Source organism: Mesoplodon mirus (assembly GCF_964341445.2).
Source record: "Mesoplodon mirus genome assembly, chromosome: 19".
NCBI lineage: Eukaryota > Metazoa > Chordata > Mammalia > Artiodactyla > Ziphiidae > Mesoplodon > Mesoplodon mirus.
Genome location: NC_138995.1, coordinates 17,836,258 through 17,856,718, shown reverse-complemented (window position 1 = coordinate 17,856,718; position 20,461 = coordinate 17,836,258). Strand labels below are relative to the sequence as shown.

The 20,461-nt window shown below is 39.5% G+C and overlaps 1 protein-coding gene across 1 annotated transcript in view; it reads left to right on the top strand.

The window, feature by feature from the left end:
* Positions 1-18,830, top strand: part of SNTB2 (syntrophin beta 2) — a 91,789-nt gene extending 72,959 nt beyond the window's left edge. The window contains exons 5-7 of the mRNA XM_082607002.1: positions 3,220-3,416; positions 10,232-10,416; positions 11,735-18,830. Of these exons, the coding sequence (XP_082463128.1) occupies positions 3,220-3,416; positions 10,232-10,416; positions 11,735-11,827 (475 nt within the window). The 3' untranslated portion in view covers positions 11,828-18,830. The remainder of the gene's footprint in view (positions 1-3,219; positions 3,417-10,231; positions 10,417-11,734) is intronic.
* The last annotated feature ends 1,631 nt before the right edge of the window (positions 18,831-20,461 follow it).

The following is a 20,461-nucleotide window of genomic DNA, read 5'->3' as shown; positions in this document are numbered from 1 at the left end:
CCGCCTGCCGATGCAGGGGACGCGGGTTCGTGCCCAGGTCCAGGAGGATCCCGCATGCTGCGGAGCGGCTGGGCCCGTGAGCCATGGCCGCTGGGCCTGCGTGTCTGGAGCCTGTGCTCCACAATGGGAGAGGCCACAACAGTGAGAGGCCCGTGTACCGCAAAAAAAAAAAAAAAAAAAAAAAGTCAATTGCTTTCCTATATACTAACAATGAACAAGTGGAATTTGAAATTAAAAACACAGTGCCATTTACATTAGCACCCCCCAAAATGAAATACTTAAATATAAATCTAACAAAATATGTTCAAGATCTATATGAGGAAAACTCCAAAACTCTGATGAACAAAATCAAAGAATAACTAAATAAATAGATATTCCATGTTCATGGATAGGAAGACAATATTTTCAAGATGTCAGTTTTTCCCAAATTGATCTATAGATTCAAGGCAATCCCAGTCAGAATTTTAGCAAGTTATTTTATGGATATTGACAAACTGATTCCAAAGTTTATATGGAGAGGCAAAAGACCCAGACACACAAAATTGAAGAACAACACAAAATTGAACAAACACAAAATTGAAGAACAAAGTTGGAGGACTGATGTTACCCAACTTCAAGACTTACTATAAAGTTGCAGTAATTAAGACAGTGTAGTGTTGATGAAAGAACAGACAAGTATATAGATCAGTGAAACAGAATAGAGAGCTCAGAAATAGACCCCTGTAAATATCACAACTAATCTTTCACAAAGGAGCAAAGGCACTACAATGGAACAGATACAGTCTTTTTCAACGAATCGTGCTGGAACAACTAGATATCCACATGTAAAAAAATTTTGCCCTTCACCAGAATTAACTCAAAATGAATCATAGACCTAAGTGTAAACTGCAAAACTATAAAACTCCTAGATGGTAACAGGAGAAAACCTAGATGACCTGGGGTATTATAATGGCTTTTTTAGATACAACACCAGAGACATGATTTATGAAAGAAATAATTAATAAGCTGGACTTCATTAAAACTAAAAAATTCTGTTCTGTGAAAGACAGTGTCAAAGAATTGGAAGAGAAGGCACAGACTAGGAAAAAATATTCGCAAAAGACACATCAGATAAATGACTGTTATCCAAAATAATACAAAGAGCTATTGAAGCTCAACAGTAAGAAAACAAACAACTTGGGAATTCCCTGGCCGTCCAGTGGTTAGGACTCCATGTTTCCACTGCAGGGTGCGTGGATTCGATCCCTGGTTGGGGTACTAAGGTCCTGCAAGCCATGGCCTGCACAGGCCAAAAAAAAGAATGAAAACAAACAACCTCATTAAAAAATGGGCCAAGGACAACATGAATAGGCGCCCCACCAAAGAAAATATACAGATCGCAAATAAGAATATGAAAATATGTTTCACCTCACATATCATCAGGGAAGTGCAAATTAAAACAACGAGATACCACTACACACTTACTGGAATAGCCAGTATCCAGTACACTGACAACACCAAACACTGGCGAGGATATGGAGCAACAGGAACTCTCATACAGTGCTGGTGGGAATGCAAAATGGTACAGCCACTTTGACAGAGTTTGGTGGTTTCTTACAAACATTTTCTTACCATACAGCCCAGAAATTCGACTCCTTGGTTTACCCAAAGGAGTTGAAAAATTATATTAAAAAAAAACACCTATGCAAAGATGTTTATAGCCGCTTTATTCTTTTTTTTTAATTGATGTATAGTTGATTTGTGATATGTTAGTTTCTGGTATACTCAGCTTTATTCTTTTGTTTTGTTTTGTTTTTTGCGGTACGCGGGCCTCACTGTTGTGGCCTCTCCCGTTGCGGAGCACAGGCTCCGGATGCACAGGCTCAGCGGCCGTGGCTCACGGGTCCAGCCGCTCCGCGGCATGTGGGATCTTCCCAGACCGGGGCACGAACCCGTGTCCCTTGCATCGGCAGGCGGACTCTCAACCACTGCGCCACCAGGGAAGCCCCTCAGCTTTATTCTTAATTGCCAAAACTTGGAAGCAACCAAGGCATCCTTCAGTAGGTGAATGGATAAATAAACTGTGGTAGACCCAGACAATTCAGCACTAAAAAAAAAATGAGCTATCAAGCCTGAAAAGACATGGAGGAACCTTGAATGCATATTCCTAAGTGAATGAAGTCAATCTGACAAGGCTTTATATTGTGACATTTTGGAAAAAATACGACTATGAAGATAATAAAAAGATGAGTGGTTGTAGGGAGAGGGACGATGAATAGGCAGTGTACCAAGGATTTTCAGAGCAATGAAAATTCTCTGTATATTATAGTGATGGCTATATGTCTTTATATATTTGTCAAAACCTATAGAATACACAACACCAAGAGTGAACCCTAAAGTAGACACTGGACTTTGAGTGATTATGATGTGTCGGTATAGGTTTATCCTTGGTAAAAAAGTGCCATGCTGGTGATACTGATAATGGGGGAAGATACACATGTGTGGGGGCCTATTTCTTTTTTTGCGGTACATGGGCCTCTCACTGTTGTGGCCTCTCCCGTTGCGAAGCACAGGCTCCGGACGCGCAGGCTCAGCGGCCATGGCTCACGGGCCTAGCCGCTCTGCGGTATGTGGGATCTTCCCAGACCAGGGCACGAACCCGTGTCCCCTGCATTGGCAGGCAGACTCTCAACTACTGCGCCACCAGGGAAGCCCAGGGCCTATTTCTTAATCAAAATTGAATCTTTTTTTGATATGCATGGCCTCTTGGGAGCATAAAAAAAGCTAATGGGAAACTGGGGCCTTGGGCCATCCAGCCTAGTGTTCTGCCTGTGACACCAGGGGTCATTTTATGGGAAAACAGAATGGTATCTACTTCAAAGACTATAATCTTGTTTTCAAATATACTTATCTAAAAACTGCTGATGGGGCTTCCCTGGTGGCGCAGTGGTTGAGAGTCCGCCTGCCGATGCAGGGGACTCGGGTTCCTGCCCCGGTCCGGGAAGATCTCACATGCCGCGGAGCGGCTAGGCCCGTGAGCCATGGCCACTGAGCCTGCACGTCCAGAGCCTGTGCTCCGCAACGGGAGAGGTCACAACAGTGAGAGGCCCGCGTACCGCAAAAAACACCCAAAAAACTGCTGATGGCTTTTATAATTTTCTGCTTATTAATCAGCATAAATTGCTGACATTTTCCTCTGACAGTGCATTAATTACTTTTGATCTTTGTTTGTGGTTCTAGGTTGGTTCATTCTGGCTCCGGATGTCGATCACCCTCACTTGGATCTGACCTTACGTTTGCCACCAGGACAGGCTCTCGGCAGGGCATTGAGATGCATCTCTTCCGGGTGGAGACGCATCGGGATCTATCGACCTGGACCCGGATACTTGTTCAGGGTTGCCATGCTGCTGCTGAGCTGATCAAGGAAGTCTCTCTAGGTACAGATCCTAGCATTTCATTTCTAATAGTAATTAAATGGAACTGTTATACTTTGTTTTAAAGTAAAAACCATTATCCTGTATGCCAGACTTAAAAATGTTCTGAAATAAGGCACCTTAAAGTGATCACGATGGAAAGAAACTGGGTTTCTCTGTTTCAGTAGCAAAGTTTTCATGAGCTTTTTATGTGGCTCTGAACACAATTACAACACTCTCTGTACAATATGGTAGTTTTACTGTTCATTATTTAAATCTTTATAGTGTAAGGACTCATTTACTAAATACTAGGTGCATTGACCCTCTAGTTAAGAAGATTTGGAACATGGATAGACACCCTTAAAAATATGAGCATCTGGCAAAGCTTATAGCTGTAGAAAAGTAAAGAGAATTTGGAATAGGAGTCTCTCTTCCAAAGTTTGAAAATGTGTTGCCCAGTAGGTACTGAAATAAGCATCTAAAGGAAATAAGCCTCATGGTCTCGTTCCATTGTTGAAGCGCCCTCTTGTGGCTTGTCTATATGAATTTGGAAGTATGGTTTCATACATGTATATTTGTGTGTATGGTTATGTATAGATATTTCCAGATTGCTTTTCATTTTAACAAGAATAGAGAGTAGTCAAAATGAAGGCACAGTTACAGTTTCTAATATGGTTTTAGTTACTTTGAATATCTTGATTGCAAGTTGGTTTACTTAGTTTTGCTCCTGTTTTCTATGTATTTTATTTTATAAACCTAGTTTTACAGTATTTATACAAAAAGAGAAAATGTTTTGAGAGCAGAATATCTTTTGATTTATATTCCTTTCCATTGCTTTTGGAAAGTTAGGGATCTCCATGGCTTTAGAACTGCCTGGGCAGCATTTCCATGGTTCATCTTCTAACACTGGCACAAGGACAGCTTTTTCAATGTTGTCAAAGTAGCACAATTCTTCAACTATTTAGGACCTACTCTATATTTTCCTCACAACCACAATGATGATTCAAGCAATGACACCAATGCCTAGATCCCACCCTGGATTTCGACCAAAGCCACCACATCATCAGTGTGGTTTCTCACTTTCTCACTTGTCTGTCTCCTACCCATTTTCTCTATGGAGTGGTTGGTCACCACATTAAGGACTGTGGGGCTCTGGTTTTTGTCTTGGCCGCAGAATGTGCTTTCTGGGATGGGGAAGTCCTCAGTTGGAAAGTCTGGATGCGCTGTGTTCCTGTGTGGAGTCCCAGGGGTCAGGCCAGCACACTCATCGCTGGCATATGGGGTCACCATAATCTTCTTCAAGGATCCTGAGAGATATGCTTCCCCAAACAAAGAGTGCAACATGGCTTTTTAACACTTTTTAGTTTCGTGTTGTTTCTTTGGTGTCTGGCAGCTAAACTTCATATTACAGGAAACCAAAATCTATTCAGTCCTTGGCTCACAGTTGTTTAAATACAGATGGCTTGAGGAGAGGGAGAATAAGGACCACCTGGTTCCTTATATTTTTAAATGGACAAAAGAACATATTTTTTGGTAACTTTGAACTTTTTTGTTCTCATTCACAGCTCTATCTTAATATTACCTTGGTAATACTTTCATTTCCACAGTTCAGATCAGTTGATATACTTAGGAATCACTTACTCTGTATTTAGAGCTGTGCCAGAAATATTAAACTGGCTGAAAGTAAACTGCTTTGATGAGAACCAGAATTTCTTTAAAATTTGTTTGTGTGCGTGTGTGTGCATGCGTGCATGCATGTACTCATGTGTGTAGGCACGTAGTCTTAACTTGATGTATATGCTTAGTGTACACATACATGTATGTACACATACATACATAAGCCAGCATGTCCTTCAGATGCATGTTATCACCTTCTGTTAAACTATTGGGAGATTCAGAAAGGTTTATTTAAAACTATATTTGAGGCACATCGTACTACATATTCAGGTGTTTATGGTCTAAAGAAAGTCAGGAAGTTGACAAAAAGAAATCAGTTGAGCTTTTTTTTGTCTCTTATGTGTTTGGTTATAGTTTACGCATTTAGAAGAATTTCAGTGACTACTTGTAAGATTTGACTAGTGAATGCCATACATTATCTTTATAACGTGCATTTAGTTTTAAGCCTTTATTAGATTATACTTAGAGTAGAACTGATCAGTAATCCTTTTGGTACACAAGGACTTTTTCCTTCTAGCAAATATAACTTTAAGATGACTAGGCAAAGAATGCAGTTAACACCCTCAGGTACGTAAAACCATTTTCCATTTGTCACAGGAATTGAAAATAGGAAAAAACATACACTTTAGTGTGTGTAGTTGTTTGAACTTTAGTAAGTATGCTTTTAAAAGCTAATTTCATCATAACAATTATCCAAGCTGTTAAAGTTTTTAAATCATACATGAACTTCATGAAGATACTTCATATTTCTGTAGCTTGGTGATATGAAGACTAAGAAGTAGAAGATATAGGTAGGAGTTGCATTAAAAAATATGCAGAGTATGTGCAAGAGGAGAAGAAAAATGGGCATTTTAAAGTATTTAGAGTGTTAGTATATATGAAAAAAGTTTGCTTTAACCATGTTGTTCTCAATTTCATAGAAATTCTCTTGAATCCCTTTTTGTTCCTCTACTCAACAAATATTGATTGAGTATATACTCTGCTTTTACTGACTATACTAAAATAAATAAGGTAGGTGTAGCCCCTTCCTTCGAAGTAGGAAAGACAGAAAAAGAATAATAAGTACATTGGGGTTGTTGTAAGTCATAAATGAGACACATGTGTCATCTAACCCTAACACACAACTCTGTAAGGCAAGTTTTATTACCTCCATTTTCAAGATAAAGGAATTTGGATTAGTGTGGCTGGAACTTGAACTGGAATCCTTTCAAAATGCAGTGTCTTAAGCCCCTGCATTTCCTCCTCTAAATGACTTATTCTTTTATTTTTTTATTTTTTTATTAAAGTTATAAATTTATTTATTTATTTTTGTCTGTGTTGGGTCTTCATTGCTGTGGCGAGTGGGGGCTACTCTTTGTTGCAGTGTGCAGGCTTCTCATTGTGGTGGCTTCACTTGTTGTGGAGCACGGGCTCTAGGCACGTGGGCTTCAGTAGTTGTGGCACGCGGGCTCAGTAGTTGTGGCACACAGGCTCTAGAGCACAGGCTCAGTAGCTGTGGCGCACAGGCTTAGTTGCTCCATGGCATGTGGGATCTTCCTGGACCAGGGCTCGAACCTGTGCCCCTTGCATTGGCGGACAGATTCTTAACCACTGCGCCACCAGGGAAGCCCCTAAATGACTTAATCTTATGGGCAGATTAAACTCCTGGAGGACATATACATTATCAGTTTCTCTTAATTCATTAAATCAACAAATGCTTAGTGTTTAATTGTTTACAAAGTGCTATGCTTTGTGATGAGAGAAATAGAAACAAATAAGACCTGCTTCATGCCTTTGACCAAGTAGCTATAAGAAAGGAACACAGCTTCATGTTCTTCTCTTTTAACCCTTGAGTGTGATTAGCCCACTAATTATACTTGATGGGCTGGCTTTTCCATGCAGTAACAGAGAATGCTACCTCAGCCTTTCTTTGAGAGCATCCTGGGCAGCCCACTCAAAGCCCACCCTGCAAAACCCACTCTCTTCTGGGTTGTTCTGGAAGGCCCAGAGGAGCCCAGGGTGACACAGCTCTGCAGCTGCTAAAGGGTCTTACTGGAAACATTGGAGCCCCCAGAGCCCTCCTACCAAGTAACTGGCCCCAGAGCAGCAGAAACAGGACTTGCAGCATAGACTTACTTTGACATTAGAGTCCTTTTTAAAAAATTAATTAATTCATTAATTTTTAGCTGCATCGGGTCTTAGTTGCAGCACGCGGGATCTTTCGTTGCAGCGTGCAGGCTTCTCTCTAGTTGTGGCATACAGGCTCCAGAGTGCGTGGGCTCAGTAGTTGTGGCACCGGGGCTTAGTTGCCCCGCGGCATGTGGGATCTTAGTTCCCCCACTAGGGATTGAACCTGTGTCCCCTGCATTGGAAGGCGGATTCTTAACCACTGGACCACAAAGAAAGTCCTAACATTAGCGCCTTTGTTCTTCATGATACACTGGTTATCACCAGCAGTCTCTCATTTTAAAAGACACAAAGTAGAAAACATAGATTGTATTTACCAGTATTCATCTTGGTGTAACAATGAGATTTATTATTATTTATTATTAGTTAATGAGCCTTTTTTTCCTCTTAGCTTTATTACATTTTTTACCATTAGGGAACTACTTAAAGAAAGTTATCTTTAATATACATAATTACACTCAACAGTATCCCCATGGTCTGAAAAAGCCAGTGTCCCTGCCACTTAGCAGATTGTGAAGTAGTAGCCAGAGCAGTAGAAGGAAAACCAGGGCAGGTGAGGACAGTAAGTGTCATGGAAACCTAAGGAAGAGGATTCCAAGGAGAGAAATAGCCAGTAGGGTTCAGTGTATCAGTTGGATGGCTTAGGCTGGAATTAAGAGAAAATGCCCTCTAAAATTAGATTAAACATTTAAGAAATGTATTTTAGATAGAAGAGAGAGAGCAAGCATAAAGGGGGGTGGGGTGGGTCGTCTCTTCCCAGCCATAGGTTCAGATGCACACCCTGGACCAATGGCAGTCACCAGGAGAAAGCTATGCTCTGACTGGCCCAGAGGCTATCTTCCCTTGAAGTTGAGGTCGTCCTTCCCTGAAACACATTAGGAGAGACTAGAAACCTGAATAAAATTGGAGTTTGGCTGTAAAGGAATAATGGAGAAATAAAATCTGGGTAGACAGCCAACAATGAGTCCTACAAGTATCAAGACAAGACGTGGGTCAGATTTAGGTACATGGAAATAATTGGTACCCTTGCAGATAGACGCTTAGGCACAACATTTTTTTTTTTTTTTTTTTTTTTTTTTTTTTGCGGTACGCAGGCCTCTCACTGTGGTGGCCTCTCCAGTTGCGGAGCACAGGCTCCGGACGCGCAGGCTCAGCGGCCATGGCTCACGGGACCAGCCGCTCCGCGGCATGTGGGATCCTCCCGGACCGGGGCACGAACCCATGTCCCCTGCATCGGCAGGCAGACTCTCAACCACTGCGCCACCAGGGAAGCCCCTAGGCACAACATTTTTATGGCCAGTTCATATTCTCATTCAAAATTATCTGGTATTATAAGTTTTCGACAAACTGAGTTCTAAACCTAAACATACTCAGTATGACCTTTACTTCTCCTTTTCAAAGTTGAGGTAATCTTAAACAGTCTTCTGTTTTTTTAAAGTAACACACACAGACACTGACATTTGCTTTCCTTTCCTTTCCTTCCCTCCTGAGGGGAAACAATCCTAAGCGGAACATTTAAGAAATCTCTTATACAAAAAGCTTGTTGAAGATTAATGGCTTGCCTTTACTGGGTGCCTTTGATGGCCAGATCTCGCTCCACTAGGGACACACCTGCAGGCAGAAATCCTCCCCCGCCTGCACTGGACCTTCTCCAGCCAGTGCTGTAAGGACTTGGGTGGACCTCATTCTTTGAGCTTTTCTTTTCTAGACTAGAACTGACCCCTCTCTTCTCATCAGACCTCAGTACCCTACTAAGCTATAGCTTCAGGGATATTAATAGAGTAAAATTCTCTTGAAAACTGTACCCTGGTTGCCTTGATTGGGATCTTTTTGTTCTTCTTCCAAACCCCTCAGCCAGTCATTTAGAGATTGTTGCATTGGATTACTTCCACAGGTATTTAATTTTATCCATGCCTCCCCCACCAGGTTCCTTTTCTGAAGGTAATTAATATTCAAAGTTCACTGTTCAAAACTCTCCTATTCGAGTAGTGCTGAAAAGGGACACTGCCAATATTTGTTATTCCTTTTCCTTATTTCTTGAACATGCCAGCTGCCTTGACTAATTGAGTGTTTTTCATGTCCAGCGCAAGGATACATTGGTCTGAGTATGAGGACTTGCTTGTTTGGGAGCCACTCTTCCTGTTCACAGTGACCAAGCCTCACTCGACTCTGGTCCTTTAGGTGATTGTAAACTCAGCTCTCAGAGGACTATGTTAATTCCCATGTCACAGAGGGCCTTTCACTTGTAGCCTCTGTACTGACAACAAAACTGCTCAAGTGTTAGTGAAACAGAGACTTCACCAGTCTTGACAGAAGACATTTGCCAGTCTTGATGATCAGTTTTTTTGGTGCCATCAATTCAGATATATCTTCTGAATTTTATCTTTGATAGGACTGACAGTGTGACTTCTCAAATATCAACCAATCCATGTTACTGCACTGAAAGGTGCCTCTGCTGTTTCTCCTTTGGTTGTTCCTCCTTCTTGCCCACTTGAAACCTTATTCTTACTCCTCACTATCTATCAAGTGTGACCGTTTTTTAGGGCCTTTCTCAAGTCCCATCTCCAGGAAACCTTTCCTTGACTTTGGTCTTATTCAGTTTGGTGTTCAGTCACGTTCTATACCATCTACCTTAAGCAGTTAGGGATTTCATGTCTATGCCTGTCGTTTGTGAGGTGTGGAGAGCAGGGACCATACCTCTTTCTTCTCCAGTACCATATACAGCCTACTGTCAGCACAAGTATTCACTTGGTGCTCACTGAATTGAACTGAATCAGATCAGATGTCAAGGAAAGTTATGGAAATTCTTCCTCATCTCAATCAAGATGTTGACTTGAGTGACCAAAACAAAACTCACCTCAGGATGTTCCAAATAGGTTAGGTATCACACATTCTCAAGAAGATTCGTTTCCCTTTTTAGAAGTCAGGAGAAGCCTTTATCACTTTCTAACTGAAGTAGTAACTTTATTAATGATGTTTTTTCTTGTCTTCAATAGGCTGCACATTAAATGGCCAAGAGGTAAGACTCACTGTCCACTATGAAAGTGGGTTCACTATCTCCAGGGAAAATGGAGGTTCCAGCAGCATACTGTACCGCTACCCCTTCGAAAGGCTGAAAATGTCTGCTGATGATGGCATCAGAAACCTGTATCTGGATTTTGGTGGTCCTGAGGGAGAACTGGTAAGCGTGTTTCTGAAAAACATGTTTATTCTAATAGGTATTCTCTTTCTTCCTTATTGCTTCTTACCTCTTCTATAGAAAATTATGGGCTTACAGACTGATATTCCATTTGGAGCCAGGAAATTCTTCTTCAGTTTTCAAAGATGCATGGGTTTGGTTTTGGGGTTTCACTGTTTTTTTTTCCCACATTAGGAAATCATTCCCTTTTTTAAAAGTTTTGTTTGAATTTTAGAAAGAAAAAATAGCCGTTTTAAGAAACAGGCTTCTAACAAATATAAGATACAAAATACTAAACCTGGCAAACTTTAATAAATGAATTCTATCCATTGATATTATCAGCAATTTGTTGGGATAAGAGTTAAAAGTAATAAAGCAACAGTTGCTACAGAAATTCTGCTGATTAGAAAAAAAAGATATGGAGATATGTACATACAGCCATCATCTTTTTTGACTTCCTTGTCCTTTAAAGGAAATATCGACAGGAATTCATGAGTCCCCTTGGAGAACTAGAGAAGTGTGTCAGGTGTACTTCAGAAATCAGAAATCATGATAAAGAAGTCGAAGTCATGCCTTTTCTCTCTTATCAGTATTGAACCAGTAGTTCAAGGCTTGTTTTATACGTGAAATCTTACGTCCGTTGACACAGTCACGATAGGTGTAAATTCGGAAAACAGAATCTTGAAATTTTAGAACTGAAACAGATCTTAGGAATAATGAAGTTCAAACTCCAAATGAGAAAACTGTGGCTAGAAATCTTATTTTAAATGATGAACCTTTAGGAAACTGTGGATAGCCATGGTCTTCAAAAGCCTGTTCATCTGATGTCAGCTGTCCAAATTAGAGACCTGTGCTTAGAAAGGTATAACTAGCTCTCCCAACTAGCTTCAAGGGTTGTCATTCCCACCACAAACCGATAAGGGGTATCAAAAATCATACACATAGATGGTCACACTTCAGCTGAATTCACTGTGATTCCCCCTGGGAAATATACTTACAGTCAGTGGTTTCCATATAGGATATTCCTCTTTCCTTTACATCTTCCTACGTGGCATGGTGAAACCTAGTACACCACCAATAGTGTCCTAATTGTGGATGTGAAATTTCACACTGGTGTTTAATTTTGACATAGAATAACCTTACTTCAGAGCACACTTCCACTTGCGGCTCTAAGTTCCTAAGAGTTGCCATAAACCTGGCACATCCATTATCCAAGTTCTTTTTAAAAAGTAGAACATCATGTCCAAATTTGTTTATTTTGCATGTTTGTTTATTAAAGCATCTGTATATAGCAGTGATAATTAATGTCCTTTCTCCACAGACCATGGACCTGCACTCCTGTCCGAAGCCGATAGTATTTGTGTTGCACACATTCTTGTCGGCCAAAGTCACTCGCATGGGACTGCTTGTATGAGCAGCAAAAAAATCAAGTAAAGAGTCTTGAATGTCACAAGAAGTATTTCCACCTCAAAAAAAAAGAGAAAAGCACAAAAAGAAAGCTCTTTGCTCTCTCCTCCAGCACAGTGCCTTGACAAGGACCTGCAAATCACTGCTGAACTGTAACCATGTTTAAAGAAGAGGTTGCCTTTTTCAAGCTACCTTGCCAGAAATTCTAGGACTCTAGTAAGCTCCAAAATAAGGCTGTTGATTTATTGTCTAGTTTCCTAATGTGGTTTCTAAGTAATTAGGTTTATTTCCCTTGATAAGAAGGGTGGCTCATTCTTTTTCTTTTTGGACATAATCAAACATCTAAGAGTTTCTGTTTTTTTCTTTTTCTTCTTCTTCCAATAGAATTTGTTTCAGGCTTAGCCTTGATCTTTTGCTTCGGACAACTATCTCTTACCAGGTGCTAGTTTGCAGCAGCCCCTGCTTCTTGGTCACTCCATATAGTCTATACATTTTGTTGGATTTTACTGTCCTCACTTACTCCTTCTACCCTAGGAAGTCCTTGAATTGCATCACCAAAGGGTTCTTCATCTGTCATGGCTCTCCCTGCATCCCACCCTGGCCATCACTTCCCACTGCATCACAAGCTTTGCCACTCATAAGTGCTAACTTTAAGTCTTAGAACTTGCAAGATTTGATTTACCTTGCCTTCCACTCCCTTTCTAGTAGTGACCAACTTGAAAAACAAGTTGGAAACCACTGCTTTGAAAGAAAAGTTTTACTTGTTTTAGGATTTTCTGATTTTATCTTTGGTAGGAGCCAGGGGATAAGATTTATTTTAAAAGAAAATCCTCATTTTAGCCTAAGCCATTTTTTATTGCTTACCAAATGTGCCTTTGGTTAGGGTTAGTGGAGCTTTATTAGTTTGAATGACTGGATATCACTGCCATTCCAGGGAGATCATCTATCTAATATTGAAGAGTAACTTTGGAGGTGGGTTTCCTTAGTGTGGTACCTTTTTTAGTTGGCAGATCTCTTTAAGGAAGACAAATCCTGGAGAGCCAGCTTGTTTAAAGAGTATACTTTGTCAGTGAAGCCAGCTCGCTCTTTAGCACAAACATCATGTCACATTGCTTTGAGCTGTGTGAGCCCGTGCAGAATCCTGGCCCTGGCCCTCTCCCTCTGTGGCAGCAGAGTGGCATCCATCAGCAACTCTAATTCAGTGCTGGCCCAGTGATGCATCCTACAACGGGCAGGGTGAGGAGACCATGGAACAGCTACCTGGGCTTTGCTAAGCATTGCCAGATATCATCATTAGGACATAGCAGCAGTAAGACTGCCGATTTTGTGGTACTGGAGAACTCAGCTTCTTTTTCCTAATTATGAAGGAGTATATATCTGAAAACATTTAAAATAGTATAATAGCTATATAAAATGTCAAGGTTAGCACAGTCCCCAGATCTAAAAGAAAAGGTAACACTGACTTTCATGTTCTCTCTGCTCTCTGAAGAAAGTTCTAGGAATAGTTCTCATTTACTAGAGTTATCAGGAATGCCATAAGAGGACATGAGCACTATGGAGGGTGGAGAAGGGTATCAGTCCAAAGATGAAAAAGAAAAAAAAAAAAACCCACAAATGTACTATTTGCAAAGCAAGAGCTATTTGGTTTGAGTGCAGACTGACCTATAGGTGGGACATATAAAGAGCAGACTCATGAGCAGAGCTCTAGTTGGACATTGTAACCTCATTGTCTTCCCTCTTCCCCATAAATGAGTTCTTCCCCCAGCTCCAGTCCCCAAAGTCTGATCTACTTAAAACTGGAAATGGAAATCTAGACTAGAATATATATTTTAAGAGCTTTTTTATGTTTTGAAAATTCATAAATCTAAGTTTGGTTCCATCTGGGATACGTTTGCAAATCAGAGAAGAAGGAAAGTATCTTGAAGATCCAGCTATGGTTTCTGGAAGCAGAATTTCAACACACGATACCCTCAGATAAGGGAGCTTAGACACTTTTGGCAGTGAGAGTATTATTAATCTGAGAAGTCAAACAATGCAGTCACAGACATCTGCAGCAAAGCCGTTTGGTGAGGTTTTCTGTGTTAGTATGAAAGGCTAAGCCACTGAGAATATTTTCTGGGAGAACTTCTGAGCCACGCTGCTCATTCCTTATATGAAAAAAGGTCTGTTAAAAGGTATGATTAAAATATGGGCAGGAGAGGTAAGCACTGTGTGCATTTCGGCTCATTTTGCTCAAGCTTTAGCTGTCATAGCACCAAGATCCATAGGTTTCTAGTATCTTTTGAGTCTTGATGTGAAATGAAAGTGTATGGAGGGTTTCCTTTGACCACTAGCGCCCCAAGAGCAAGAGCCCTTCAGCTGCTTGTTTAACATACTTCAGCAGCTTTCCAATCATGGGTGACCAGGTTGTTCTTTAATTGTGTTTGTGGGATTTTCAAACCACAAATGAAGTACTTTTTATGAATGGGACAGCCTTGCTAAATAGGTATTTTGTATTAAGACGCCAAAATGTGGCAAAATATTTTCAAGTGATAACTGAAGAGGGGCATTTTTGATATTTCACATATTTTATAGAACAGCTGACTTTTCATTTCTTTTTCATTTTGAAATAGGAAAATTGTTGAGAATGTGGTGGGCTTCCATGTGTAGAGTGGAAAGGAGCTGCAGAGTAGTGCCCCCTCATTCCGATGGACACTCCTCGTGCCCTCGGGAACGGGGGCTTAGACGTCTTCTCCACATTCCACACAGACGCCTACGAGCAGCCAATTGGTGTGTGAAAATTCTTCCTCCTCATTCTCTAAAACGTCTCTGCTCCCTCTCCCCCCGAAAAAAAAAAAAAAAGGAAAGGAAGAAAAGGCTCAATTATACTTTTTCTGGAAAAGGTGAGTCCTTTCCTGAAGTCTTCAAACAAATCTTACCTGGAAATTAGTATCTAATATTTTATATGAAGAAATACTTTAATGTATGTTTATACAGTATTTATTAGGTAGTTGTAACTATAAACTCAGCTACCTAGTAGAGTTTCAGATTAAATATTGGGACATGTACAGGAATCAAAAATATTACTTTAAATGTCATTCACCTATTTTAAAGCCATGTTTTAGCACTTTTTAGGCTAGCTAAAGTCTGATAGTGCTTGTTTTTATCATCTGTACTCTCACAAAGTTTGTTTGAAAATTATTGCATGCAGGAGGGATCAAATTATTTATTTCTTATATTTTTATAAGTGGAAAAATCTCTCTAACCAACAAATGATTAAAGTTGTTACTGATTATTTTCTAATTTATCCTCCTAACAGAATGGTAACAAAGCTTTTTTCAGCCGATTAAATGCACTTAGCTAATAAACCAAAATTTACTCTTTAAAAAAAATTTAAACTGTGTGGAATCTGGACAAGACTATGTTTCTCCTAGAAAAAACACATTTCATTGTAAATGGTTTTGATGGACAAAAGTGTGTCCACTTTTGAGAAAAGGTTATAATGGATTTTTTTAATTTTGAGAGAACCGCCAGGTCTCCTTGTTTAATTTATATCCATATTTTTAATTCAAATTATCTTGTAAGCTGCTATGCAAAATGTATTAAAAGCTCTACTTACTCAAAGAGTTAAACATTTTTGAAGCTTTCAGGGAAGACCTGTAGACTTAAGCACTTTCTCTGCTTTTTTTGTATCTTAGACACTTATGCTTATTATTTTCACTGGTTATAAGCTATTGATTGTACATAATATTTAAACCATCCAAATATCCAGCATACATTTCCATGTTGCTGCCATCCACTGTTGACGCCATGAATGAAATGGCTGGTTAGAAAGCCAAAGGTCGTTTTTTTCAATATCCAATGAGGTAAAATGCCGGATCTCTTTGGTCTCAAAGCATATTGAGATCTGCATATCTGTGTAAGGAAAAGAGACTTCTTTGGGATTCTGCTTAAACTTTAAGTTGAATCTGATTATAGTCATATTCATTTGTTTTATATATCTCTATCAGGTATATTACGTGCCAGGTGGTATTATATCCTACCTTGAGATTGGAAATCTCTTTCATTTAAATTTGAATTCTTATTGTGGCTTTTTTTTTTCTTTCTCCATTAGATCAAAGTAGAGGAATCTAACATCTGCTACCATTCTCTCTGTGTCCCTATTCTAACTTTTTGGTAATCTACAATTATTTTGTTATATATATTGTCTTTAAAAACTGACAGCAGCAGTCCCCCAACCCCTGCCCACCTTTTTAAGCTATATATTTCACTGTGCTGGGCGTAGAGACACTCAATAAATGTGTGATGATAGACAATTCTAAAATAATTATGCTGTATATCAGGATTATGTGTTTTTGAGCAATATAGCTATTCCTATGGTATAAGGATATTCAGTGAAATTTATTTTACACTAGTAATAGACTACTTAAGTGGTTGATTTGAAACCCTTTCTCTAAAGCACACACATACACACATCTAGCAGATCAGTGATAATTTCAAGTTAAAGTAAGGTACAATTAATAGACAATAGAACACGTCTCTTTTTGACACTAGTTAAACTGCCAACTGGAAGAATGGTTGTTGTGTGTTAACTTGAAAAATATTTTAACAAGATTTCTTCTTTTATAAACTTGATAAACGTGAGCTTAATTTCTTGTCACCTCTATTCTTCCTTTCCATTTTAGGTGACTGAACCAAAGCATATTCTGGTTTTAAAAGTGAATCTACATTTGATATAATGCATAAATATGCCATTTGTAAATGATTGCTTGCTTTCCAATGAACATTTGATTGTAGTCAACAAAAATCTACCAAATGAACTGTAATCCTTGAATTGCCACAAAATAGATTGGTTGAAACTAAAAGGATATAACAGAGAAATGATACTTCATTTTATTGTAAGATTAGGTATTCTGGTAGATTTCTAACTTCTGAGTCCTGTAAGTACTTTACTCAGTTTTGTAATAATCTTACCTCCCTGCCGTTGACACAAATGCAAAAGTTTTTGAGTCCCTCTTTTATCCTAGTCACATGTACACCTTTGGAACCTGATTATCACCTCTTCCAAAGTGATAGAAGTCTCTTATGAATAGACAAAAGGTTCTTTGGGACCCTAGAGAAATTTTTGAAACTGCAAACCTACTTAATGATATATTAATTCATGGATTCTTTCATCTAATAAGCATTTATTAACGTACAGTTCTTCACAGGCACTCTGAAAGGTCCAAAAGAAAGTTCCTGCCCTCAAGTAGCACATAATCCATTACTTCTCAATCACACCATGCCATGTATTTATCAGTCAGAGGTTAAGTAATTAACCACCTCATATTTTACCAAAGCATATCTGCAGTTCTGCTTATCTGGCAAATTGGAAAATACTTAAAAGGATGCTCAGTCTTTGATCCATGCCAGCATGAAAGAACTCCAAGCACATTAGTAGGTTGGTCTTTTCATCATGCATCATTTTTTAACTCAAAATCAGGCTTTAGTTTGGGAAGGAGACTAGTGTAGAATATCCTTAGTAAGATAAATTACAACAACAATGACAAAAAGTTAGCTCTATTGCCCAAAGTGGATCAATGAGAAAGTCTTTTTAAAGAAAAGTTTCTTTTAACTATAAACAGAAAAGAGAAATGTATATTTCATCTACCCACTTTATAGATTGTGCTGACCCAGTCATTTTCACATTTACAGCCTTTAAACATCTCATTTGCTGAAAGTCCTTACATGTGGGAGATGGACTGTTGCTCCATCTGAGAGATCAAAATAATGAAGATATTTAAAACTTAGCAAAATTCCACTTATTCTAGAACACTTGGACATTCAAACTCAGTAGAAAGGGCACCTAAAAAAAATAAGAGCAGTTGTGTGAATTTTTCCATATTTTCCTTCAGTAACAGTCCCTTTCTATCCAGCTTGCCTTCCATCTATCACTAGAGGCAGCCTTTCAGGCAACATCCTTTGTCATGCCCAGAAAGGCCCTGAGAGGTCAGTGATTGGAATGGCATAGGGAACACAGTTTCATGGGCTCCTTCCCCTTGTTTTTCAGCATCCTGGAGTTGTGCACACAAATTAGGTCATGCCTTCAATGTCTTGGTCTTTACTTTAAACCTACCCTTTGACAATCAGGTGCTAATGATTGTATACTATTGGAACCAGCACATAAGTATTGTCATGTTAAGTGTCTGTTCCTCCTAGGTTGGAAGAAGTGCTTTCCTTCTATCTCAGTCCTGTTCAGGTGGGTGTCAGTTACATTTTTTCACCTCTGTTTTGTGAATTAACAGAATTTGGAGGAGGAGAAATGATCTAAACTAAGTTTTGGGTTTGGCACAATCATCAATCTTGATGATACTCTTCACACCTTAAAGCAAATCTGCCCTATCATAAGAACCAATTTCTGATTGTTTTTCTCTAGTTAGGACTCCAGTGTTATGTTTACAGTCTGTTGGATGGATTCAGCATGATAAGACCTGGGTGCCCAAACAATCTGTTTCCCTTGTGGTACCAGACCCAAGGTCCTTTAGAAAATAATGTGGCAAACCACTACCTATATAAAGGCCTGTTTTGGCTAATCTGTGCAAACTTTGATTATATCCTCTTGTATGTATGCTGTCCTACGCAACTCTCATTTTTTTAAGTATTAAGACTTAGAAAGCTAGGATGACACTTCTACAAAGAATTAGAACTATGTGATATTCTGGTGTTTTCCTTCCTTTTGGAACCCTGTATTTAAACAAGACTTCTTTTTAAGTGTTGTTTAAAATTTAGGTCTTAAGTCTTCTGGCATCACCAGACTACCAAATCAAAACCCATGGCATAAAACAGGGCAGTATTTGTGTTCGTAATAATAAAAAAGCTTTATGTGTACTCTGTAAGTATAATGCATAGACAACACTTTCCCTTGAGTTGCACATCAACATAGAGCATTGTACATTACAATGAAATTTGCAACTTAAGGGTATTATATATATAAATACATATATACCTTTGTAACCTTTATACTGTAAATAAAAGAACTGCTTTTAGACTTGTATTTTTTTTTTCATTTTTTAATGTTAAAATAGTTTCAAACTTACAGGAAAGGTTTAAGAACAGTACAAAGAACTCCTACATCCCTGTCACCCAAATTTCCCAGTTGTTAACATTTTACCACATTTGTTCCATTACCCTCTCTTGTCTTTTTCTGCCATGATGCTCATCACCCTTAAATTCTCTCGTGTGTACTTTACAAACACAAGGACATTCTCCTGTATTGCCACCCTACAGCCCTCCCAATCAGGAAGTCAACTTTGGTACAACACTACCACCCATCCACAGACCCCATTTAAGTACTCCAATCGTCCCAACAATGTCTCCTTTTCCTTTATGGCACAGGATCCTATCCAGTATCATGTGTTTGGTTGTCACATCTTAGCCTCTTCTGGTGCCATTTTTAAACAGATTTAGGACAACTCCAAACTCTTAAAAACTTAGTTTCGGTTCTAGTTCTACCACTGACCATCTTTGTGATGGGAGCTTAATCACTGGATCAATCTGAGCTTTATCAAACTTTGAGTCACACAGAGGAGGGGCAAGTGAGAGACGGTTTCTCAAGAATCATGTTTGGAGATCAGTGCTCCATTTATTTCGGTATCAGTCACTTTGTGTGATACCTCAGCAGAATTTTGCCCTGGCCCTACCTCTCCAAAATGTTACTCACCTGAACCTTGTTTTTTTATAAATTTATTTATTTTATTTATTTATTTTTAGCTGTGTTGGGTCTTCGTTGCTGCGCACAGGCTTTCTCTAGTTGCAGCGAGCGGTGGCGTCTCTTGTTGCGGAGCATGGACTCTAGGCACGTGGGCTTCCGTAGTTGTGGCTCGCGGGCTCTAGAGCGCAGGCTCAGTAGTTGCGGCGCACGGGCTTAGTTGCTCCGCGGCATGTGGGATCTTCCCGGACAAGGGCTCAAACGCGTGTCCCCTGCATTGGCAGGCGGATTCTTAACCACTGCGCCACCAGGGAAACCCTGAACCTTGTTTTTATTCCTCCTGCTCCACACTGTTCATGCCCCCAACCAAGAAGCTCCTTAACAAATTGCTCAGAACCTACTCCTTGGCATGAGCCCTAGAATGCTGGAGTTTGTATAGTCTGATTTTATGAGGTTGTATTGGCTAAGGAGAGTTGATTCACTAGTCCAAGCTTGGGTTTACAACAAGTGCCACATTCTCAGCATCAACAGAACCCAATACAGAAAAGTGCTGTGCAAGAAAGAACAAATGGGCAGCCACTATGGAGAACAGTGTGGAGGTTCCTTAAAAAGCTTATAGATAAATTTACCATAACATCCAGCAATTCCACTCCTGGGCACATATCCGGAAAAGATGAAAACTCTAATTCAAAAAGATACATGCACCCCAGTGTTCATGGCAGCACTATTCACAATAGCCAAGACATGGAAGCAACCTAAATGTACATCGACAGAGGAATGGATAAAGATGTGGTACATATATACAACAGAATATTACTCAGCCATAAGAAAGGATGACATAATGCCATTTGCAGTAAAATGGATGAACCTAGAGATTATCATACTAAGCGAAGTAAGTCAGAAAGAGAAAGACAGATATATGATACCACTTATATGTGGAATCTAAAAAAATGATACTAATGAACGTATTTACAA